The sequence below is a fragment of the Raphanus sativus genome, chromosome 6 (genome assembly GCF_000801105.2).
Source record: "Raphanus sativus cultivar WK10039 chromosome 6, ASM80110v3, whole genome shotgun sequence".
In the NCBI taxonomy this organism is placed as follows: domain Eukaryota; kingdom Viridiplantae; phylum Streptophyta; class Magnoliopsida; order Brassicales; family Brassicaceae; genus Raphanus; species Raphanus sativus.
The window spans coordinates 22,823,468-22,847,934 of record NC_079516.1 but is presented as its reverse complement, the minus strand read 5'-3'; the positions used below and the strand labels follow the sequence as shown (position 1 = coordinate 22,847,934).

At 34.4% G+C, this 24,467-nt stretch overlaps 2 protein-coding genes and 1 long non-coding RNA gene across 13 annotated transcripts; 1 reads left to right on the top strand and 2 right to left on the bottom strand.

Moving 5' to 3' along the window:
- Positions 1 to 6,305: 6,305 nt before the first annotated feature.
- On the bottom strand, positions 6,306 to 8,123 carry LOC108813790 (uncharacterized). Of its 6 annotated transcripts, none has more exons than XR_001943602.2 (4): positions 7,524 to 8,123; positions 7,260 to 7,433; positions 6,869 to 7,133; positions 6,306 to 6,511 (listed from the first exon to the last, which is right to left on the bottom strand). It is a non-coding gene; the product is annotated as an uncharacterized LOC108813790 (long non-coding RNA). The 6 variants fall into 6 exon arrangements; XR_001943601.2 differs by lacking the exon at positions 6,306 to 6,511 and adding an exon at positions 6,574 to 6,763 and having other exon boundaries at positions 7,524 to 8,122; XR_001943603.2 differs by lacking the exon at positions 6,306 to 6,511 and having other exon boundaries at positions 6,574 to 6,915; positions 6,977 to 7,133; positions 7,524 to 8,122.
- A 577-nt stretch (positions 8,124 to 8,700) lies between these two features.
- Positions 8,701 to 13,877, bottom strand: LOC108807093 (uncharacterized). 6 transcript variants are annotated; one of them, XM_056988996.1, is made up of 9 exons: positions 13,468 to 13,877; positions 13,064 to 13,338; positions 10,748 to 11,021; positions 10,579 to 10,669; positions 10,372 to 10,496; positions 10,011 to 10,296; positions 9,683 to 9,840; positions 9,234 to 9,609; positions 8,701 to 9,150 (listed from the first exon to the last, which is right to left on the bottom strand). In XM_056988996.1, exons 2-6 carry the CDS (start codon positions 13,178 to 13,180, stop codon positions 10,190 to 10,192), a joined length of 714 nt encoding a protein of 237 aa, XP_056844976.1. In that variant the 5' UTR covers positions 13,181 to 13,338; positions 13,468 to 13,877; the 3' UTR covers positions 8,701 to 9,150; positions 9,234 to 9,609; positions 9,683 to 9,840; positions 10,011 to 10,189. The 6 variants fall into 6 exon arrangements, 3 of the variants coding, with proteins under 3 accessions (XP_056844976.1, XP_056844975.1, XP_056844974.1); XM_056988995.1 differs by lacking the exons at positions 13,064 to 13,338; positions 13,468 to 13,877 and adding an exon at positions 11,316 to 12,449 and having other exon boundaries at positions 9,234 to 9,413; positions 9,497 to 9,840; XM_056988994.1 differs by lacking the exons at positions 13,064 to 13,338; positions 13,468 to 13,877 and adding an exon at positions 11,316 to 12,449.
- A 3,577-nt stretch (positions 13,878 to 17,454) lies between these two features.
- LOC108805595 (probable serine/threonine protein phosphatase 2A regulatory subunit B''delta) lies at positions 17,455 to 20,520 on the top strand. Its single transcript, XM_018577516.2, has 11 exons — positions 17,455 to 17,772; positions 17,851 to 18,096; positions 18,384 to 18,489; positions 18,567 to 18,666; positions 18,760 to 18,865; positions 18,953 to 19,043; positions 19,220 to 19,361; positions 19,447 to 19,594; positions 19,673 to 19,782; positions 19,854 to 20,136; positions 20,212 to 20,520. Exons 1-11 carry the CDS (start codon positions 17,641 to 17,643, stop codon positions 20,350 to 20,352), a joined length of 1,605 nt encoding a protein of 534 aa, XP_018433018.1. The 5' UTR covers positions 17,455 to 17,640; the 3' UTR covers positions 20,353 to 20,520.
- The last annotated feature ends 3,947 nt before the right edge of the window (positions 20,521 to 24,467 follow it).

Genomic DNA, 24,467 nt, shown 5'->3' with positions numbered 1-24,467 from the left:
GAGAAAAAGATTTAAAACGTAATTTTAATTTTAAATATTTGTGAGAGAACTTGATGGCATTTGTTTACTGAACGAATAGGAACAATGTAGAAGGAGGAGAAACTTTATAAGTTGAAAGAATTTCTCTTTAAGTGGGAGTAAATTTTGGAAAATGTGATTTCGTAAATGAGTTATATTTTAAATAAAACTAAATAATTTATTTTGTTCCCAGTAGCATATAAGATTTACGTTTAAAAAATCTTTGTAACTTTTGGGTATTTTATGTATTTAGAATAAATCAGTTTAAATATTAGGCATAATCAAAGCTTTTGGGCTTGAGATTTATGGCTAATTTAGAATGATTTGGAAACGTAATTAAATGGCAAGAAATAAAATATGGTCAATACAGAAACCAACCACACCGTCAGAGAGTTTTGTTTAAAACAAAAAGACAGTAAATTCTCAAAATAGAAAGAAATGTGAAAATCCTAAAACGTCAACGATAGAGAGGAAAAGTGGTGGCTCTGCTTCAAGGTAGGACTCATTCCACACGTGCCTTCTTTCTGGCACTCTCTTTCAGACCAGTAGCTTCCTCATCTGCTGGCTCACGACCCTCAAGTGGACCACCAGAAGAGCTGGAATGCTCTGCAATAGTGCTTTTCAGTGCGCCTGGAGAAGCATCTCCAACTACGGCGGATCCTTCAAGCTCTGGTGCAGCATTGTCATCAACTTCCTGTATCTCAAAAACAACAAAATATGTTAGCCCGAATAATTAAAAGAAGAAAATGCAATTTCACCTAAGGGGAAGAAACTAACAACAAATGTTGGGGTGGGTGCAAGCTCTGGGGCAAGATATATGCAGGAAATAGTAAAGGTCTGGTGGTTTGGAGTGAAGTTGAAGTCCTTCAACTTTAGCTGAAAAGTATAAGTGTTTCCAACAACAGGAGCAAGCGATCGAGGGAGCTCTGTGTCAACTTGAGCATTAACACCAATCCCCTGCGAATGGTTCAAATCATTAGATCAGTTTGTGTATGTCCAAGTACCCATGGGCAAAGAAATTGATGAGCCACCGCTCTCACCACAATCTGCGCAGCCTCAGAGGCTAGAACATGAGTTAGTTTCCTAATCTCTTCGTCAAAGCCGGTAAAAGACGTTATCCCATTTATCTGACACAGAGAACACAACCCGGTACCTATAGTATAGGAAGAAGTTAGAAGACCCGATCCTTCTCCTCTCCTCTCTTCTCTCTTCCTCGGCGGATTGAGACGAAAACTTTTATCTGACACAGAGAACTTTAGGGTTTTAGACCTAATCTCTCCTTCTCCTCTCCTCTCTTCTCTCTTCCTCGGCGGATCTCCTCTCCTTCTCCTCGCCTCTCCTCTCCTCTCTTCCTCTCGGCCTCCTTCCTCTCCTCTCTTCCTCTCCTCTCTTCCCATGTAAGTTCATCTCTCTTCTCTTCCTCTCTTCATAGATCTCGAAATTTAGGTTGTTAGATAGGAAATTCTAGGATTAAATGGATAGTTTAGGATTTGCATGTTTGGATTGTTGGTATATTTTTTTTTGATTTATTTTGTGTTTTTAATTTTTTAAAACGTTTTTTTTGATTTTTTAAAACGTATTTTGATTTTTTAAAACGTTTTTTTGATTTTTTAAAACGTTTTTTTGATTTTTTAAAACGTTTTTGATTTTTAAAACTATTTTTTATATATTAAAACTATTTTTTTAATTATTAAACTATTTTTAATATATTAAAACTATTTTTGTAATTATTAAACTATTTTTAATATATTAAAACTTTTTTTGTAATTATTAAACAATTTTTAATATATTAAAACTTTTTTTTGTAATTATTAAACAATTTTTAAATATTAAAAATATTTTTAATATATTTTAACTTTTTGGTAATCATTTAATAATTTTTAAATATTTAAACTATTTTTATATATTTAAACTTTTTTTTGTTATTATTAAACAATTTTAATATATTAACAAATTAAATAAAAAATTGTATATATTAAAAAAAAATTATTTATATAAAGGTCTCAAGAGGAACAGACCCGCTCTCGACAGCGTCGTGGTCGTGGTGGTTCGGGGAGCGGCTCCATTTCGGGTTCCGCATCGCCCCACAGCTCCTACCAGACATCTCCCTCTCCATTTCCCTCTCATTCTCCTCCCGCTCCCGGTGTGGCACCCACTCCTGCTCCTGCTCCTGCTCATCCGGCACTTCTGAGAGTTGCGGAGTTTGTTCGACAGCCGGTTCGTGACCATCTTCCATATCTCACTCAGTATCCATGTGGACGGGGTCAGACATGGTAATTAAACCTATTTTTTTCATTCAAATTTGATTCATTTTAAATAATTAATTCTTTTTATTAGGTTCGACCGATCCGGGAACGGGATCAGCGGATGGATCAACCGTATGATGTACTCGTCCCTCGACAATGGACATCCGACTTTCACCGACTTCCCTCTCGAGAAGCAGCATATGTGGTTTCAACAGTTTGCGGTAAGTATTCTATTTTTTACTTATTTTTTTAATCTTTAATATTGATTTTCTACTAATTGTGTTTTATTTTCAGCAAGAATTCAACTGGAATGCCGATGATACGTTGTTTATCTATTACCACTTCGTCCATAAAGTTATGGACAACTATGGGAAGCAGATGCACTCGTGGAAGAAGAAGTGGGAAATAAACAAGGTTGGTTTTTATTTATGAAACAATTTTTTAATTTATTAAAATATTTTTTTTATTTATTAAACATTTTTTTTTTAAAGATTCCAAAGGGGATGGACCCCGTCGTCTGGCGGGAGTTGGGTGTGCATTGGAGTAAGAATGAAGTGCCAACTTCTTCCACCAACTCCACCAACAGCAAGAGCGACCGTAAGGGGAAGGGCATGTACATCCATAACTTGGGTGCTCAATCTTTAGCCAGTCTGGGGGATCGCTTGGTAAGCTTGTCGGTTTTTATTATATTATTTAAGATTCTAATATTTTTTGTGCATTTCTTTTAATTACTAATGTTTGTTTAATTTATGTTTTTTTCAAGGCGGAAGAAAATGAGGGGGAGCCGGTTGATCATCTCCGCTTAATAAAGACGGCGTATACCAACAAGAAGACCGGCGAGATTGATGATGGTGTTGTGAGGGATGTGGTCACCCTCATCGACAGTCAGATGGAACAGGAAGTGTCTCAGCTTCAAACCGAGGATGACGATTCGACGGGATCGAACGGCTTGCCTCGGGTTCGGATCAACCAAATCGTTGAAGCGGTAAGTTCATTTTTTAAAGTTCAATCCATTTTTTATATTATTTAAATTTGACACTTTCTTTTTCAGTTGGTTCCAAAGAAGAATGGCCGTTTGTTCGGTTTGGCTCGTCGGTCCAACTCGGTTCCGTGTGCTTCTGCACCACCGTCATTTGTTGATCAAGAAGTCCTTCTGAGTCAGATGAGGGAGAAGAATGCTCGCATATCTGCGCTGGAGTCTATGGTGGCGAGTCAAGAGGCGGGCTGGGAGGCACAGAGGAAGCTGAATGAGCAAATGATGGCGATGATGAGCATGAACCCGAACGCCAACGTGGACCTCCCGACCATGCCAGACCCGTAGTTTAATTTCTTTCAAAACTCGTAATGTTTTATTTTCATTTGTATGACTTCGAATTTATATAATATGTTTTAGATTTAAATTTAAATTTTATATTTTCGAATTTAAATTTTAAAAATATTATTTTTTTTTAAAAAATATTTTTTTTAAAAAAAAACTATTTTCAATATATTCCGAGGAACAGCCGTCCTCGGTATATACCGAGGGAAGTCTTCCTCGGAATATTCCGAAGGACAGCTTCCTCGAAAATTTTCGGAGGCTCTTTCCTCGGTATTATCCTCGGTATATACCGAGGAAACGTTCCTCAATATATATCGACGACCACTTCGACGAATGCCTGTCCTCTAAATCTCCTCGGAATTGTTGTTCTTCGAAATTCCGTCACAAAATTTCGAGGGAAAATGAAATTTCGAGAGAAAATGAAATTTCGAGGAATTTTTTTCGAGGGACATTTTTCTCGGTATGTCGTCAGAATAGTATTCCGACGACATACCGAGGAAAATATCCTTCGGTATGAGCGTGTTTTTTTGTACTAAATCACCCTAAGATCTCTCTTCCTTCTATAATTATCGTAAAATCAATACTATTAAAATAAAAACAATTTTTATCTAGTAGTCTATCTTATTTTTCTCAATCTAATATTAACTATATATTATTCCTTCCCTAGAAATCGGTTGGTTATTAATTTGGACATATATGTACATTAATAAAAATCATTCCACACAATACACGTCCTATTGTATATTTCTTAATTTCGTACTTTTTAAAAAGTTTTATTCTCTTCAATGTTTTTGTTATTATCATTCTAACGTTTGTTTCTACACATATGATAAATCCATCCTTACTATCTACTACTGTAAGTGTATTATTATTTCATTGAATGACAAAACTATTAATCTGTAACCATTTCTATGTTGACATCAATCCTCATATTATTCATCCGTAATCACAAACTTTTACATCGTCGTTGATAATATGAAGTACTAAACTATAAAACTATTTAATTCTGAAGATGTTAGGTCGCACCTGCATAGTTTGATCTTCCAAGTAATTATTAGCCACCATACGAAAGCTCCTTGAACTCCCATATACGAGAAATATATACCAGAAGTCCTGCAAACATCTTTATCAAATCAATGCTCATCTATCATTCACCATAATTTTAAATACACTTAATTTATTGAGTGATTATAAAATACTGTATATTATTATTAATATTTATGATCAATTATATTATAATGCATTATTCTAATTGTTTAACGTAAATCCATCGTTCAAAATCCTTATCCCAACAATATATTGTTTTAAATAGTATTTATTGATAACTACTAAGTTATACTAACAACTTATGTTACAAGGTTGTTGATTTTAACATGGAATATTTTATTTTATTCCAAGCGGATACTCCAAAAATATCTATTAACAGAAGTTAAATCATAACTCAATGCTTATAAAATGTGGAAATCATCTACACAGACACCAAAACTAAGATAATATCCTAAATACGATGAGATCGCTCCAGTTCCCGGAAAACATTACAAAGGTGATGCCATGTATGAATACATGGACGTTTTATGGCAAAGTTCTTCATACTTGGAATCAATCCAATCCTCAGTCCGGTGGTTACCTAAACATGTTGTTAGTTGATAATCAGGTTATTGTTAATATAGTTTCAGTTTCGACTTTTTAATTGAGTTAATCAATATTCTTGACGTGTTACGTGTTTTTTATATCAGGGTGTATGATTCACGCCATCTGCAAGAAGTCCTACTTTGCTAATCATTTGATGTCGCATTACCGAGATGGATCGTGGATATTTGTTACTAATTCCATTTTGGAGGTTTTGTAAAGACCAAAAATGTCTTTAGATGTGGATTTATGTCAGGAATTAAGATAAGTCGATCTTTGATCCATCAAGATGTCATTTACATTGATTTAGATGAGTTTCAAACTGTGCAATGTAAATTTAAAGATGATAGAAAGTTTGAGTTTTCCTGGAAATATACCAAGTAAGTTGATCTATGTTAGATAATATTGTTATTAATATATTGTGTTTATTGATTATGTATTCCTCTGTATGGTTGTTTTAGATCTCGGTCTATCAATGAATCCAACTGGAGGACTTTGAAGATTGAATTGCGTTTCCTTTCACCAGCAGTTCATATCGTTCAATTCTGTCACCCACCCAAAAGGATTAACGTACCAGAAGATGGTGACCATGTTGATCAATATACTAATAGTGGTCTAACGAAGACTACTAGGTTATCTACATGGTTTGAATTGAACAAGGCTAATGATGTGGCCAGAAGCCTTGCCTTCGGTGAAACTCCTACAAGATTTGTTTGGAACAAGACAGAGAGGAAATTTTATTGGGTTGCTAGAAGTTTCTGCAGTGGAAGGATTTTTTTTCTACAATGTTTTCCTTTATATGATCTGTAGTTTTGTTTTCTATTATTTTTAGGATGGTTTTTGTGTTTTGGATTATGGTATTTTATTTTTTTCTATTGGGTTTTTGTTTGTTTTTGTTATGTTTTTAATCTTTTCCTAAATAAAATAAAACTATTCATAACCATTTATACCATTAGCAAAACATTTGTCAAACTAAAGTCAGGTAAGAAGTGTGCTTTGTGTGCTTCAGGTAAGAAGTGCGCTTCAGGTAAAACATTAGCAAAACATTTGTCAAACTAGGGTATATTAGTCATAACACATATACAAAGTGTGCTTCAGGTAAGAAGTGCCTGATTGTGTAATACTAAAGTCAAAAAGTGTCTCTGTGAGTAAAAAAATCTTTAATATATGTAAGACGCACAGATGTTACATTCCCTAATAAACATAGTAGACTTTATTGATCGATCCATCCACGCAAAGACCCATAGAGTTACTCCATTGTCCGGGTGCTTCCCATTTTTTTTATTACCATAAGATAAATCTGTTAAAAAAAAGATAAAAGTCAACCCAATTGTCTTAACTTTTACGTTTCTTGAGAAACACTTTTGAACTAAAAACCATTTAAATTTTATTCTGTCGAATATTTTTTCCAAGATTCAAAATTACAACAAAAGGAAAAAGGCACAAGCGTGTAGTGGAGACAGTCATTGCAGTTGTAGTTTTCAACGGAAAACTGTATTCCAAGTAAACGTAGAGTTCTCAATGTCATCCATGTTTTCCAATCCATTGATCCCTTCATACCCATCAAGACATACATAATCTTCCTAAGCAGCTTGTCTTAATAAGACATAAAGTCTACGCTTAAACATTTAGATAAGATACATGCAATTTCTAGGACCTTGCATATGCTCTTGACCCAACGTCATCTAGTGCCCCACACATAAGCTGCATCCCAACAAAAATCAGCTGGTTAGGTTCTTAGATATCAAACTAAAAACGAACTAACTTTTATTTTACTCAGGTTATGAAGTTCTTGGACTGCATGTGTCTTTACGAAAACAGAGGATGTGATAAAGAGAAGTAATGGAAGAGACGTGGTGATCTTCGCCTAAGTCCACCATCCACAAGGAAGACATATGTCCATTAACCTGCAAAGGAGGTCCCTGAAGCCAAAAAAATAAGTTGACATCATATGATTACAATTGGATATACTCGTAGAAGCAAGGATATTTTTATTGTTCAAGTCATGTTCCAATCATATAAGAAGAACAAGCTTTGGTTGACCATACCACATAGGTTTTTGAGGATAAAGCCTTCGGATCAGTGAATCTTGAAATGGGGATGTAATGATGATTTTATGTTAACATCTAGAAATTCAAAAGCATAAGGAACTCTTACTCCAGTTAAACTCCTCCTCATGGTTCTTGCAAGATGAATTCACCAATCTCGTTCACCCGAACTACCTGCTCACACAACAACAAAACACACAACTTTCTCTAAAATTCATTCATCCTCTTTTTGGGTTAGTAGTTGCCAAAACTCTATTTGCATACCTTTCTCGGTACCAACATCGTAGATCCAACTTTGCGGGGCTTAGCCTTTTCAAGCTTTAGCTATGCAAGTTCCATGAAGGGTCTTGTAGTCTTTTCCTTTAATATGCGGACTAAAAACAAATAAACATCACACAAAGTAAAGAGAGCGATAGTTACTTGTAAACAGGGACGATGCCTCGTCCAGCATCAAAGCAAGCACCATAGATACTTCCATGCTCTCTGAGTTGATAGCGAGACGATCGTTCTGAGCTTCCCAAAATCTCAGCAACCAGACTTCGACGGGGTTGAAGCAGCGTCCCGCTTTCAAGCCGGCGAGCAGAGTCGATGAGGCAGCCATAACAGGTGATAGGTTTCTAAGGATTTTAATGCTTGAGAGTAAGAAACTGATGAATCTCAAAGTGGGCGCATTGAATGAAACCACTATGGGTTGGGGGCGTTTAAGGATTCAATTAATAGTCAAAAGATAAGACGTTACAGGGTTCACATGGACGATTGCAAACTCAGTGATGCATAGGTGAGATCGCCGTGGAATGACAGAGATGAAGGATAACCCTAGTTCCGATTGGGGCTCAGTTGGTAATAGGCTTGGGCCGTGATTATGGTCTTGCAATTTGTAATGAAAAAATAACAACCAATTAAATCTTGACAGGTGTCGAAAATCCCCCTATTCTACATAGTGACGTGGATGGCCTAAGCAGCCAGATTTATCAACTCTATATATACAAACTAGTGGTTTGCCGGCGCTACGCGCCGGATTCGGATTTTAGGTTGTTTAATCTGCGGCATATATCATGGTTCTTCAAGTTTGTGAATCATCAGGAGATAATGTAAACCGTCGGAGGAGGTTGGTTTGAAAACCTGTAAGTCGTAGCAGATGATTTGGGTTAAAAAGGCTATTGAAATGTTATTGCCAAAGAGAAAAAGATTTAAAACGTAATTTTAATTTTAAATATTTGTGAGAGAACTTGATGGCATTTGTTTACTGAACGAATAGGAACAATGTAGAAGGAGGAGAAACTTTATAAGTTGAAAGAATTTCTCTTTAAGTGGGAGTAAATTTTGGAAAATGTGATTTCGTAAATGAGTTATATTTTAAATAAAACTAAATAATTTATTTTGTTCCCAGTAGCATATAAGATTTACGTTTAAAAAATCTTTGTAACTTTTGGGTATTTTATGTATTTAGAATAAATCAGTTTAAATATTAGGCATAATCAAAGCTTTTGGGCTTGAGATTTATGGCTAATTTAGAATGATTTGGAAACGTAATTAAATGGCAAGAAATAAAATATGGTCAATACAGAAACCAACCACACCGTCAGAGAGTTTTGTTTAAAACAAAAAGACAGTAAATTCTCAAAATAGAAAGAAATGTGAAAATCCTAAAACGTCAACGATAGAGAGGAAAAGTGGTGGCTCTGCTTCAAGGTAGGACTCATTCCACACGTGCCTTCTTTCTGGCACTCTCTTTCAGACCAGTAGCTTCCTCATCTGCTGGCTCACGACCCTCAAGTGGACCACCAGAAGAGCTGGAATGCTCTGCAATAGTGCTTTTCAGTGCGCCTGGAGAAGCATCTCCAACTACGGCGGATCCTTCAAGCTCTGGTGCAGCATTGTCATCAACTTCCTGTATCTCAAAAACAACAAAATATGTTAGCCCGAATAATTAAAAGAAGAAAATGCAATTTCACCTAAGGGGAAGAAACTAACAACAAATGTTGGGGTGGGTGCAAGCTCTGGGGCAAGATATATGCAGGAAATAGTAAAGGTCTGGTGGTTTGGAGTGAAGTTGAAGTCCTTCAACTTTAGCTGAAAAGTATAAGTGTTTCCAACAACAGGAGCAAGCGATCGAGGGAGCTCTGTGTCAACTTGAGCATTAACACCAATCCCCTGCGAATGGTTCAAATCATTAGATCAGTTTGTGTATGTCCAAGTACCCATGGGCAAAGAAATTGATGAGCCACCGCTCTCACCACAATCTGCGCAGCCTCAGAGGCTAGAACATGAGTTAGTTTCCTAATCTCTTCGTCAAAGCCGGTAAAAGACGTTATCACATTTATCTGACACAGAGAACACAACCCGGTACCTATAGTATAGGAAGAAGTTAGAAGACCCGATCCTTCTATTAGGCAAACAGCATGAAAACATATAACAATTACTTCAACTCAGCGACAGCATTAGTCTGATTGCATGGGCCACAGGTAAAAGAAGACTCCTCTCGTATGAGTTTCTTAGAACAGGTAGCGCAGCCAATGTAACACCAGCCCTCCGCTAGCTGAACCTCAGTTATTTTAGCTGTACAAAGGAATTCGATAGTCTGTGGACAATAGAGAAGTCCATTATTAGTCAACATAGTATCAGAGAAGGGAACACCAAAATCTAATAATCCTCAGATATCTGTAAACTAACTATTATCCACTGAGGAGCACTAAATAGCACATACTATTCTAATAACCCAGGAATGACTTTGAACTAAGAACTCAATACCTGAGGATCACCGGTGAGAACAAACTGGTTAAGCTCAGCGAGGGTGGTTGATTCTATTTTTTGAGCGCGGACCACCTTTGATGAAGGCTCTCCTTGGTCTATCCCACCACCCGTCAATCTGTTTGGTAATTAGATGAAAGATATCAAACAGTATTAAACTGCACAGACAATATAGGAAGTCAAATTACTAACTTAAAATCTTGCCTTTCAAACGCTATCTTTCCTACGGCAATCTCACAGTCAAAGAATACACGGGTGGCAGAAGTGCCATTCAGATAAAGTTTCCCTGCGAAAACGTGTTTAGTTAATATAGGACCACTATGTCAGCATGTAATAAAACAGTGCTTATATGCTCGCTTACCCGAGAAGATCTTAGGATTGATGCCAGTGACAAGGACAATCCTAGGCTTTCTCCCGTAACCATCAAGCTTGCTGTGGAAGGCAAAAGCCAGGGAATCAAACACACTCACAACAACATTCACATCCCTGCATTTTATAAAAGTAAGCAGGTGAGACACGCCCGCAGGAGCGTCATCATAACAAACATATTGAAGAGAACTCAACGTACCCCTCCATACGCAAAGTGAGCATAACTCGAGGTGGCCCAGGTAAACTGTCTGTTATGGTGCTCCTAATTGCACGCAGCTCTCCCATAACGTCTTGCAAATGATCAAAAATATGGCATTAGACCGTAATATGAGGAAAATAACGCAAAAAGACTGAGAAGAAGTGATTACCAGGGAGCTGCTTCCCAGTGTTTGCGAGCTCGAGTATGTGGTCATATGGTTGGAAGCGAAAGTGTTCGGTTGGTAATACCTTCGTGGTGGTTGGTAACTTTTCAAAAGCAGTGCCCTCGTTGAAACGAATGGCTATGGGCCCATCAGATAACCTGTATTTGGGACTGCTCCGTGTTACATCAAACCCGCTTAAGGTGTAAATCGAACCTTCAGACAAGCGCTCCCTGAAGGTTAAGCTCAATGCGGCAGGAACAGTCCCTTGAACCAGCGTTGACTGTTGACATGAACAAATAAATAATTCAGAAAATGACGCAACAAATGGGCTGCTCAGATGAGGAAATAGTTTTTTAAAAACTCTAATACAATAAGTTTCAATCCAAAGAGATAGAAATCGAAGAAACCGGAACCATCTCATCACGGAAGAAAACTATATTGAATCACAACTCTATAACAATTTCTAAAGAGATACAAAGTTAAAATCGAAGAAACCGACACAACTGATTACGAAAGAAAACTATATTCAATCAGAACTCTATAACAATTTCTAAAGATATACAAAGTAACTTACTTCTTCGTCAATCAACAACATCTCCAAACTGATCAGTTTCCCCCCTTTGATGTTCTTCGCATCCCAGAAACGCAACAGGCGGACCTCGGCCGTGTTAGAGCATCGCCCGGCTCTGAGGTTAGCAAGAACAGTGTATGAATTGGCCATCGCAATCGCTTGATCGAAATTTGCTTTGTTTGGAAATTGGTGTGAGAAAGACTGATGATCGTAAAAGGGCTCATATTTATAGCAAGAGAGTGCGGCGGTTTCAATGAAAACGAAGAGGCTGGTAGAAATCTTAAAGAGAGGGGTTGATTACACCAGGAAAAGCTAAGAATAAATGCCGGCTTGAAGGAGGGGTGAGCCGTTTCTCTTGCGTTGGTGAAGAGGTCAGCAAACAGCGTCGACAGGAAGGAAAGAGACGATGAACAGTAATGGGCGAGAAAGGTTTAATGTTGTGTGGGCCACAAATCACACACAATAACGCGTGAAGCACACAGACTACTATCGTTACGCCAGATGTCACCATTTGCCTCTCTCACCAAAGATGTCGTGGATAGCCTAAAGAGGCAGATTTCCTAACTTTATTGTATTAGATAGATAGATTAGGGATGTGTCCGCGCTACGCGCGGATGTTCTTTATATTTGTGCATCTTACCTTTCGATAATTCATTTTACAATATATATTAGAGGTCTGTAATAGTAATGGTCATCCGGATATCTGCTTGGGTTTGGTTCGGATCTATTCGAGTTTTGAATTTTTGGGGTCAAAAATTTCAATTTCATTCGGGTATTTCTAAATTTCGCTTTGAGTTCGGTTTGGATCTTTTGGGGTTGGGTTCGGATTAAATCATTATATACTTTAAATTTCTCAAAATCTATAAATAAAATAATATATTATAAATAAATTTGAATAACAAATGTCAAAAGACCTAAACTTAACATATAAATTAGTTTGGTTTGAATATTTGGATAAAGAATCGATAGATTGTTTAAGTATTTTTGGTGTTTTGAGTATAGTTTAGCGATTTTAGACATTTACTTTTGACTATTTATATATATTTTAAAATATTTAGAAAAATAAAAAGTATCTTATATATTTTGGATATTTTGATATACATTAAATCTAAAAATCTTAATATATAAAGTTGGCTTCTGATTTTGTTATAAATTTTGGTTGGGTTGTTTGTATTTTAAAAGGGTTAGTCGTTTATATAGGTTAATTTTTTATGATATATTCTGAGTTTAGGTTATGGATTTTTAAAATATTTGATTGTTGATCTATTGATGTAGTTATTTTTAAAGTTTAGTTTGACTTTAAAATACTGACGGTCAATGATCATACAAATTTCATTATGTTGAAAATTCTTTCCAAACTTCGCATTCAAGTTAAAACCAACTCCGTAGCTCTATCCTAGCGTTCAAGAAACGCAAGACCTAATAACTTTCTGAAAAGTAGATATAAGAAAGACAAAGCCAGAACATTAAATATGATGTTGAGAGGCTTGGAACTGAGATCAACTGAAGAAACTTAGTCATCTCTGCAAGTCACCCCATGGAAGGTCACGGATTCCCTTGATCAGTATGTTTCCAAGCATCACAAGAATTAAACTGTAGGAATATGAATAGATATATTATTTACACAGACCACCAAACAAAGCACAGATCTCAAATCATGTCTAGCATAGGAATAGAGCAGGAAAAGATTTAAAAATTAAATCCTTACACTGGGGAAAAATAAAAAACTTGCAAGGAGTACCAGTTCATACCAGGGAGCTGTTTGCCTGTATTGGCCAGCTCAAGGAACTCATTGTATGGTCGGAATCGGAACAGTTCAGTAGGTATGGGCCTAACCGACTGGGGCAGCTTGTCAAAATAGGTTGCATCGTTGAACCTTATGGAGATGGGAGCATCAGACAAGCGGTAATTGGGGTTGCTGCGTTTTACATCAAAACCACTAAGCTTATACACAGCTCCTTCACAGAGACATTGTCTTGAATCTTAGCTGCTGGCTGGAGTTAATTGAGCCTTGTATAAGCGTCGACTGTATTAAAAAAAAAATCAATTAGAAAGGAGGAAAAAAAGAAACAAAAATAGACAAAACTCTAAACAAACAGCTACAATAAATCATGAACAGCACAAAACACCATAAATCGATGTGAAAGATGCTTACGTGCTCATCCAGAAACAGCATGTCCAGACTCAGGAGATCTCCTTTTCTGGCATGCCTTGCCTCCCAAAACCTCAGCAACCGTACTTCGGCGGTGTTGTTGCAGCGACCAGATTTCAAATCGCCAAGAAGGATGTAAGAGTTAGCCATCGTCGAACTGGTAAGCCGAACTGATTTTTTTTTTATTTCTTTGAAGCTTTGATGTCCATGGTCGAAGGAGTGATATTTATAGATTCGGTTTCGAACGGTTACTTAGAGGGCTCTATGATGGCGATTCAATGCTTCGTAGTGGAAGAGGGGCATAACTGCGCATTAAGTCGGACCAGTGAAGAATCAAAGAGCCGTTTCATAGATGAAAAAGAGAGAGGACGTCGAATCTCAGAGAAGCTCAAAATTCGCTCCACGATGACAAATACAGGAGCGGAGAAACCAAGATAAAACCTGGGCCTGATGTGTTATTTTGGAAGCCCATAGAGCGACGAAAAACCCAACAATGAATCGACATCATTTTTCTAGTTAAACGGTGAGTTTTATTAAAGAAGGGACAGCTGTCAAAAATTCCCCCAATGAGAGATTAGAAGCCAACTTTATATATTAAGATTTTCAAGTATTGTATTTTAGATGTCTTTAATATACAATAAATTTAAACATAATTAATATATTTAGATATATAAATATGTTTCGGATACATTCGGGTATCTGAAATACTTTGGTTCGGATCGGATTCGGTTTTTATTCTTTAAATACTAAAATTTTGAATCCGTTCAGATTTTTAATCAATTTCGCTTCGGATACGGTACTACTTTTTTGGGGATTCGGTTCGGTTCTTCGGATTCAGATTTTTTGCTCAACCCTAGTCTAAAATATGGAAATCAAAATGTGCTATCGATCTTCTAACCAAAACATGTTATTCTAATATTCTTATTCCATCCAAATACAATAAAAAATTTAAGCAAAAACAATATCCTTTATTAGTAAACTAAGTTTTAATGATTTGATCTAATTTTTGATCAAAGTAAATATAAAACCTTTGTTCCATCTAAGCAAAATATGTTATTCTTATTCTTATCCAATTATTATTTATTGAACAAAGTAACAAATCTTAAAAGGCTATCAATTGGTATTAGATGGAATAAATTTGTCTAATATTTTTCACAAAAAATGTAACCTATGTATCCCAATTTTTTTTGATATATTTAAATGTAATATTTTTAAAAAAAAATTAAGCATGTATATTCACGCACAATTATGCATGTATATCTACATAAAATCTACATAATTGTCTAAAGCACAATTACTCATGTATATTTTTCAATAATACACTTTAATAACTGCAACTTAAAAAATGTAATAAGACCTGGAATTAATAAATTAGATTAAACAAATTTATTTTGGTTAAAATTATTTGAAATTGTGTTTAATTGAACTGAATTGTTTTAATAATATTTTTAAAATATATAATTTTTTTAAATATCATCTTCTTAGTTTAAGAAAAATAACATCACAATTAATCCCTAAGGAAAACCACTAAATTACTAGGCTGGAACAAAAACTATGAATCCGGAAAACCGAACCCAATTTGATCCTGAAAAGTAGTATCGAACCCGAACAAAAATTGGTTAAATATCTGCACTGGTTTAAAATTTTGATATTTAGAGGAAAAAAAACAAACCGACCCAAACTAAAGCACTTTGGATATCAAAATGTATCCAAAATATATTTATATAGTTAAATATATTAATTGTTTTTAGCTTAATATATAAAAGATATCTAAAAATATTTTAGAATTTTCCAAGATATTTCAAATAATATAAAATATTGAAAAATGTATAAATAGCCAACAATACTGAAAACACTAAAAATATTTGAAATCTCTATTGATTATATATCCAAACATACAAGTCAAACTAATTTATATGTTAAATTTACGTATTTCATCATACAATATTCAAAATTATATGTAATATATTATCTTATTTTAAAAATTTGAAAAATTTAAAGCATATATAAATTTTAAAATTTAAAATAAGTTAAATGAGTTATCCAAATCTGAACGAAACCCATAAAGATCTAAATCAAATCAACCCGGATTTTACAAATACCTGAATTGAGTTGAAATTTTGAACCCCAGAATCTGAATGTATCTGAACCAAACCCAAATAAGTATCCGAAGGTCACCCCTATTACATATAAAAATTAAACATTACAAATTAACATCATGTACAACAAATGTTATAATACAAATCAATATATACTTATAAAGGCAATATATATATATATGTCAAAATTAAATATTCATTATATCTATTTATTATATAACAAAAAAATAAAACCGAAAAAATCGAGAGAATCGTATAATATAATCTGAATAACTTTTTTACGAAACAATATCTGCGCACAGCGCGGGTTCGTATCTAGTTTATCTTTAAAACATCTATACTATTAAAAGGAAAGCAGTCTTGAAAAGTCGACTTATACAAGTTGTTTTGGACCCTTTCATTTTTTTAGTCCAACCTATTACATATAACAAAAATCTTATAACTAACCTATTTTATAGCAACTTAATAAGATTATCCTTCATTTAAATAAAGCATATTACTGTTATTGACTTTAAATGTTACTATAATCTAAACCGTTACTTTTAATATTTTAGATATGTGCATAAGAAAAATTTGTACAAACGACTGTTTCTATTACTAATGTTTATATAATTTTTTTTGTATCGAATGATAGTGTGGAATTAATTTAAAACAACATTGTACCTCATCTATACTATTAAAAGGGAATCACAACCAAAAAAATTACTTAAAAAATTGTTGAATCCTTCCACTGACTAATTGTTTTTCGTCCAACTATTTAAAAAATTGATTTGCGGATGCGGGTTAAGAATTTTTTATGCGGGCTTAGTATGAGTTGGTGGATTTTGGATCGCGCTACCCGTCGACCCGCAAATTATTTAAAAAAAAATTAAAAAAGTAAATAATTTTTTTTTAAATACAAGAATTTAAAAATAATAATTTAAAATTTAAGTCATGTATAGATTTTTTATTATAAAATACTTTTATAGTAGTTAAATTAAATAATAATTTTTAAAATATGTACCCACGGATAACCACAAAATTAAGCGGAGCGGATGCATGTACAATATTATTTGTTTGCAGGTTGTGCGGGTCATATTTTTAACCAAAAACAAAGTTGACAATCCGTGGATTGGCGGGTCAGCGGGGCGAGTTCGACACGCAACTCAGTCTTAACCGTGCATATACCAGATCAATTTTAAAATTACAATATATTTTGATCTAAATTTATACACAAATATGATTACCAAAATACAAATATAATAAAAAAAAATAAATAAAAAAAATAAATTTAAAATAAAAGAATATACCCACCCTTTTAAGGGCGGGTCAAAATCTAGTTTATCTTTAAAACAAAAGTGTTATTTACTCACTAGTCTAATTATCAAATTTGACAAGTATTATCCTAGTCATATATGATTGGTCATCCTATGTCATTTTAGTTTAGTCATTATTAAAAATTAATTAGTTAATTATATTTTGATCTGCCCTTATATGTTTTTAATTTTTTTTTAAAAACTAATTTTTATATTCAGATTTTTGTATAATCATATTTCAATTTAATATTAGTTTAATTTGACATAATAGTCTTTTAAATAAATAAATTATATTATTGGAATAACATTTATCAATTGGAAATGATCCTATTTTAGTAGAATAGATAAAATTTTAACTTTTAAAACGAGAAATATACTGAGTCGTTAAGAAATGGTTTTCATATCTTTGCTATTTTGCATATTTTTATTCAAATTATTAACATCTGAGTAATGAACCCCGTTTTGATAGGAAGAAAGGTTGATTACTTCTGGTTATGCTGCTTGCGTGTCAAACCATAATTTTAATTAGTGGTAGTAGTTTACACTAATGTGAATTTTTTGGGAAAAGTGTTTATTAGTTTTCAACAGTTTACTAATTATAGTTTTGACTAAGTAATTGCTTGTCTTTCCATTCTCTCTCTCCTTGAATTTCTGCAGAGGCTAGAGCTAATCTCCTTCAGGATCGGACGGATCTAACTTTCTCCACTAGTTCAGATGTATACCTTTCTTCACCAAGGAATATTTGCATTTGAGAATTGATCAGCAAGGCCTAATCCAAGACGATGGAGTCTCTAACGCTCGATATAGAGCTGTTACAGTTGCCGGAGACGTCACCGATGTCGATGAAATCGAATCAAGAATTCGTCAAGAAGCTCTTTGATCAATGGCTTGCGCTTCCTGAAACCAATCGCTTGGTAATAAATAATAAATAGTGCTTAGAATTTTCTTGAATAATATATGTGACCTTGGAGATATTGTTGTTTCTATTATAGGTAGCATCTTTGGTAAATGATATCAAATCTGGAGTTGCATTGAATGTTGTCTCTGGAGGCTCTTCTGCTACAAATTCAGGGTCTAATAGTCCTTTGGCTTCAATGTTTCCGGCACGCAATGGCCCTCCTCTTTCTCCCAGGAACTCCACCGGCTCGCCTCGGATCACTAGACAAAGGACTGGTCTCTCTAATCTTAGCTCTCCTCTCAAAGTTCTTTCTGACCATGTCAAAGAACTCATTCCTCAGGTCCATATATCCATTTACCTTCTACTTAAGCTTTGATCGGGATACCATTCGTTTAGACGGTTACGAAATGATAGTACGGACGTCCGAGAGGTGGCACTAACTTATTGTATTGCACTGCCATCTCTTTACCATATAATCTCGTAATACCAAAAAAAAAACCATACAGCTATTTTCTCTGCATTTTTATTTATTTTGTAACCGTTTTCTTGCGTATCTCCTACTTCCATTTCCTTTCCATATAATCTCAGCATCGTTTGTGCTAAAGAATGTCTATTATGAACGTATAGTTTTACTTTGAAGATGGTCGCCCACCACCAAATGACCAAAAAGAGCAGTGTATAGCTAAGATCAACACACTTTTCCATGGCCATGAGGATGGTTTGCAACTGCAAGGTCGGTGAATTAGCTTCTCTTTAGATATCCTTATCTCTTATATTTAGTGACTAACCAAGTCTTTCTTTTCTTTTAAGAATTTAAATTGGTCACTTCTGAGATCTGCAAGGTTCCATCATTTCTCACCACCTCTATTTTCAAGAAAGTTGATACAAATAACACTGGATTTGTGAAAAGGTTTGCAGTTTCAATCCATGTGTAGCTACAGAGTTTGGTGTAGTCAGAAAGAGATCATGATTCCAAAACCCATGTAATTTTTTTTATTTACAGAGAAGCCTTCATTGATTATTGGGTTAAGGGAAATATGTTGACAAAGGAGATAGCAACTCAGATATTTACAATTTTGAAGCAACCAGATAAGAAGTACCTTGTCCAGGTGGTTTTCCTGAGCTGCACTATATATTACGTCGTATTTGGTAACAATTCTTTATTAATTTTTTTCTGGGTGATGAATTTATAACAGGATGATTTCAAGCCTGTTCTCCAAGAACTATTGGCAACACACCCTGGTCTTGAATTCTTGCAAGGCACACCTGAGTTTCAGGATAGATATGGTTAGTTTTAATTTGAATTCTAATATTTTGGAAAATGATCATACTGACGAAAAAGCAAAGAGTACAAAAAGATGTGATTCATGATTGATATAATTTTTTTTACAAAGAGGTGTGATATCTGCAAAGTTGAGTATATGATCCATTTTGTAATCTTTGATGAAAACTTTTGGCAACAGCTGAAACTGTAATATACAGAATATATTACTACATTAATAGGAGTGGAAATGGTCATCTTACCTTAAGAGAGCTTAAGCGAGGAAATTTAGTTGACGCAATGCAACATGCCGATGAAGAAGAGGATATCAATAAGGTGTTGAGGTGGGTGGCTAGAAATAAATGAAAAAATTGTAGTGGGGGCTAGTTCGCGCTTTTTATTCTGACTCTTTAACGGCTTACTAATTAGGTACTTCTCTTATGAGCATTTCTATGTCATATACTGCAAGTTCTGGGAGCTGGATACCGACCATGATTTCTTGATCGACAAAGAGAATCTCATCAGATACAGTAACCATGCTCTCACCTACAGGATTGTCGACCGAATCTTTTCTCAGGTCTGCTACTCCGCATCTTCCTTTTATTTTTATTTTATTAACTACGCCTAGTCATTGTCAATATGCCTTTTCATATAGGTACCAAGGAAGTTTACTAGTAAAACCGAAGGAAAGATGTGTTATGAGGATTTTGTTTATTTCATTTTGGCTGAAGAAGACAAGTCATCAGAACCTAGTCTAGAGTATTGGTGAGAGTGAAACTTTTGTGTAGGTGTTATTTGGTAAGAGTTATGTTATGATATTGATGTTGATGATATAGGTTCAAGTGCATAGATTTGGATGCAAATGGAGTCTTGACACGGAATGAGCTGCAATTCTTTTATGAGGAGCAGCTGCATAGAATGGAATGCATGGCGCAAGAGGCGGTGCTGTTTGAGGATATTTTGTGCCAATTATTTGATATGGTCAAACCAGAAGACGAAGGGTACATTTGTCTGAATGATTTGAAGGGTTCTAAACTTTCCGGAAATGTTTTCAATATACTTTTCAACCTTAACAAGTTCATGGCGTTTGAAACTCGTGATCCATTCCTCATTCGCCAGGTAAATATGTCCAATATATTCCGCTATGTACTTGTAGAGAGACTTATTACTTTCTTATTGATTCGTAATACAAAGGAGCGCGCAAATCCTACATGGACCGAATGGGATCGTTTTGCTCATAGGGAATACATTAGGCTATCTATGGAAGAAGACGTCGAAGATGCTTCTAACGGAAGCGCTGAAGCATGGGACGACTCGCTTGAGGTCTCATTTTGAGCGAATTAATATGGTAAAAGAGTGACGGCTGGTTTAAAAACAATTCAGGTTATGAGATATATGAGGGAACTGAAACTGCAAGCTATTATTGATATTGTTTTGATTTTGATCTGGATTCAGTTTGACATTAACTATAATCTCTAAAGAACATTGAGTTTTTACTTGGTATATTTCCCTCTGGGGGGTTCAATTCTGGTTATGGTCTTATTTGGATACTTAAAAGTTCAAACTTGAAAACTATCCTAACATGAGACAACACCATCTCACACGATCACATGTTTTATATGTTGTTGCGTGAGAACTCACAAACTCACGCGGTCTCCGTGAGTTTCACATTTTCATGCGATAATGCTGTATCACACTTTTTCCACGTGATCTGCACCACCACCACATTCACATGATCAGGCCGTATCACATTGTTTCTACTACCACATTCTTAACTTCACACATGTACACCATATGTCCGCTTCGGCGATGAATCATGCCACCTCACGGGATCTCCATATGATGCAACGTCCAATATGTCATCCATTTTTGCATTATTCTAGTTAATCAAACTTAATTTTAGGGTTCTTTCTAGATGTGTGATCTAAAAAGATAAATGCATTTTGGTGTCATAGATAGTTAAATCAATTATATTAAAACTTTCACATATATCAAGAACCAGAATGTTATAATAGCTTTATTTGTGATATGTCTACATGCAATAAAGGATAACTAGATGATAACCCGTGCATTGCACGGGATGAGATTATTTTTAAGATATTAAAACGTTAGGTATATTTATTTTGGATATCAGTTTAGTTTTGGGTTGTTTTCGGGTTTTAAGATCCTATGATATAAATACATTCTAAATTCATATTTATTTTCGTTTGTTCGGTTAAAATGATTGAGATTTTTGGGTTTTTAGTGATAAACTAAAGACTATTTGTATTTGTTCGGTTTCATGTTCTTTGAATTTTAGACAATTCTAATATAAACCAATCGTTTCATATTATAAATTATGAAAAAATCATAATAAAATCAAATTTATATAACTGTTGAAGAAAACAAAGATGCCTATAAAACAATTCATTTCATTACAATTTGGTTATGGTGAAATGAAGATTTCAAAATAATAAGTACTAACATTAATGTGCATATTTGTGTGTATGTAATTTTTTTTAAAAAGTGTTTCATCGCTATATACATATGGCGTTAACTAATATTGAAAGAAATGTTTGTTCATATAACAAATGAAAGTTTCAATTCTTAAATTAAAATTAATTAAATATAAAATATACTTAGTCATTACAAAATATTTTTTAAAATAATGACAATTAAATTATATACATAAATCGTTGTATAAAAATATATACATAAATAATAACATTAATATATCTACACATTGAGTCTGCTGAGTTTAATTCTTACAATGTATTAAACATAAGCCCAATGAATTTTAACAATCAAGCATTATGTTTTAACATTTATTTTTCAATTTGGTCTGCGTAAAACATCTTCACAACCTACGAAATAAAAAAAACTCGAAACTTAGACATGTTTAAATAAAGAAAACGAAATTTATAAAATTCATTTAGTTTAAAAGTAAAGATGCCTACATTGAAGTCGATAAAAACCATTTCAATAGTTAAACCACCACCAACAGAATACTGCTTCCACAAACGAATGATCTTAACCATAATCTTCCACATTGACTTGAATAGTTTCAAATCAGATCCATAAGTTAACGCAACCATTATAGAAGAATGAGATAAACATGTTAAGGTTTCGGGTGTAATGAATGAATAAAATTATGTGGAGCAGTGAGTCTTATATAGGTTAACTAAACCTAATGCAATAAATGTGGTATCTTGGTATAATATCGTATTAAATGGAAAATATTTTTACCTTGCCAATCACTCTTAGATATATAAATTTCCATAACAAAAAAATGTGAAATATATGTCATTTAGTATCATCAATTTACCTTGCTAATCACTCAAAAAATATAGATATTGTCCAAACATTAATGCTAGCCGGTTTAATTCGGGATGGGTAGAATTCATTGATATCGGTTTAAAAATCTTAACCATATTATTAAAATTCACGTGTAATAAAATTGTAGTATTTCATTGGATTTAAAATTCACGTGTACTACGTGAGAATGACTCGTAAAGCATGCTTGACAATAGGAGACTGTAGTAAGAACTCTTATAGTTTGTATAGAATGTGTTGCCGCTTGTGTAAAACTGTTATTGTTTGTGAAAACAAATGCTACAATGTCTCGAGACCCGTACTTTGCTAAATGCAGAGACTGTCGGGTCAAGAACAGAGTCTGCGGGTTCAACACAACCCACCCGAATCAAGACTTCATCTGTTACTCCTCTCAAAAAGAGACAACAACAACAACGACGTCCCGGTGATATGCCTCATTTTCGCTTTAACATGTATCCTCTTCGCTATCTCCGTAGCGGTAGCCATCTTCCGATCAAAAAGAGAGAGCTTCTTGTCCTCAGTAAGCGAAGAAGACCCAGCCACTCTCTTCCTCCGCCCTCCTCCCCCGTCTTCACCTTCGAAGCTTGAACGACTTCGGTAGGAACACACATTACTTATATCCTCGCATACACATAAGTGCTGCCTCCAAAAAGTTTGCGCTCACTAAAGAGAGATAGATACATCATTCAAAAAAGTGCTGCCTCATCGATCTCGGATCAAGAACCCGCGATAGAACACGGCAAGTGTTTGGCTGGAACTGCATCTAAGTGGGAGAACGATGACTCGGGTCCATCCATCGTCGACAGGAAATGCTTCTAAGTGTTTCTGGTTCGTGGTGGTGAGTTTGGTCTCTAAAGCTCTTCTCTTTTTCTTAGTTTTTATACTATGTCAAGAGAAACTGTTCGAGTATGAAAAATAATCGTTAAGTTTTTTGTCATTGAAGCAAATAAGGAAAGAAAGTTAAGCATTAAATGATCCGTTTTTCTTAAAATCGCTCATAGCGCGACACGTGGAATGGAGCCTTCTCATGCATTCTCACGAAAACCGTTTAAAGAAAGCCTTAAAAATGCTTCTCCTTTAATATATAGGGGATTGGGCTTTGAAATAAGTTTTGGCAAAACTTTCTTCGATCATTAGCATAGCATCTTTGAAACTATTTTAGATCTCGCATTGCATAGAATGATTGGTCAAATTGTATTATTTTAATTAGTTTATCTTTTTTTCTGAAAACAAATGTTTGTATCAATTAACCCTTAAGCAATAATATTTTGGGAAAATTAGATTTTTAGGACACTTTGAAGTAGGATTTGTCACAATAGGATTTTTACAAGATGTTTTGTCAAATTAGGATTTTAATTCTTGTAAATACTATAATGCCCTTAAAATCTCATTTTTGTAATTGAATTATAATTATAAATAATAATGTTCGTAGTAGATTTATTATTTAAAACATTTAAGAAGTAAAAAAAAAATTAAAAAAGGGAGAATAAAAGAGATCCTATTTATCGGGTAAAAGGGATCGACACCCTAATTATTTTTTACCGTCTTCTCTGCCGAGCTTGCTCCCATGGCGATTAATGAGGTTTCTGTTTTCATCTTCTTCTTTATCTTCTGAGATTATTGTCTCCATCTTTGGTATTGTGTCATGTGAAGATGGTTTATAGCCTCTTCGATTTTATTTTGTATTTGATTTGATAGGTTATTTTCTTTTGTTCTTGATTAGATCATTTGCTAATGGTGGCCATTAAATCGGAGTCACCAAATTTATTCACATTTTTTAAATTTTGAAAGCTTGAAATTGGAAGATACATGCTAAATCTACAAATTAAAACCATACCCAGCAAGAAAAACGCAAAATAATGGACTAAATCAATCAAAGAAAACATGGCGGCTCTGTAAAAATGTCTCTGTAACCCTAAAAACTGTTGAGGAAGATGATGACTTATTTACGGTTATGCCATTAATGAAAATAAACACTAAAAAGAGCAAAACGCGTTACTTGGGTATCGAACCTGACAACCGGACAATGGAAGTTTCCAAATTTTCACGATTTGCCTAGAATACGCATACTACCTACCCAGAACACCGTATAATAGGTGTGAACTGTATTCCACCTTTAGGCGTCATATAAGGTATTC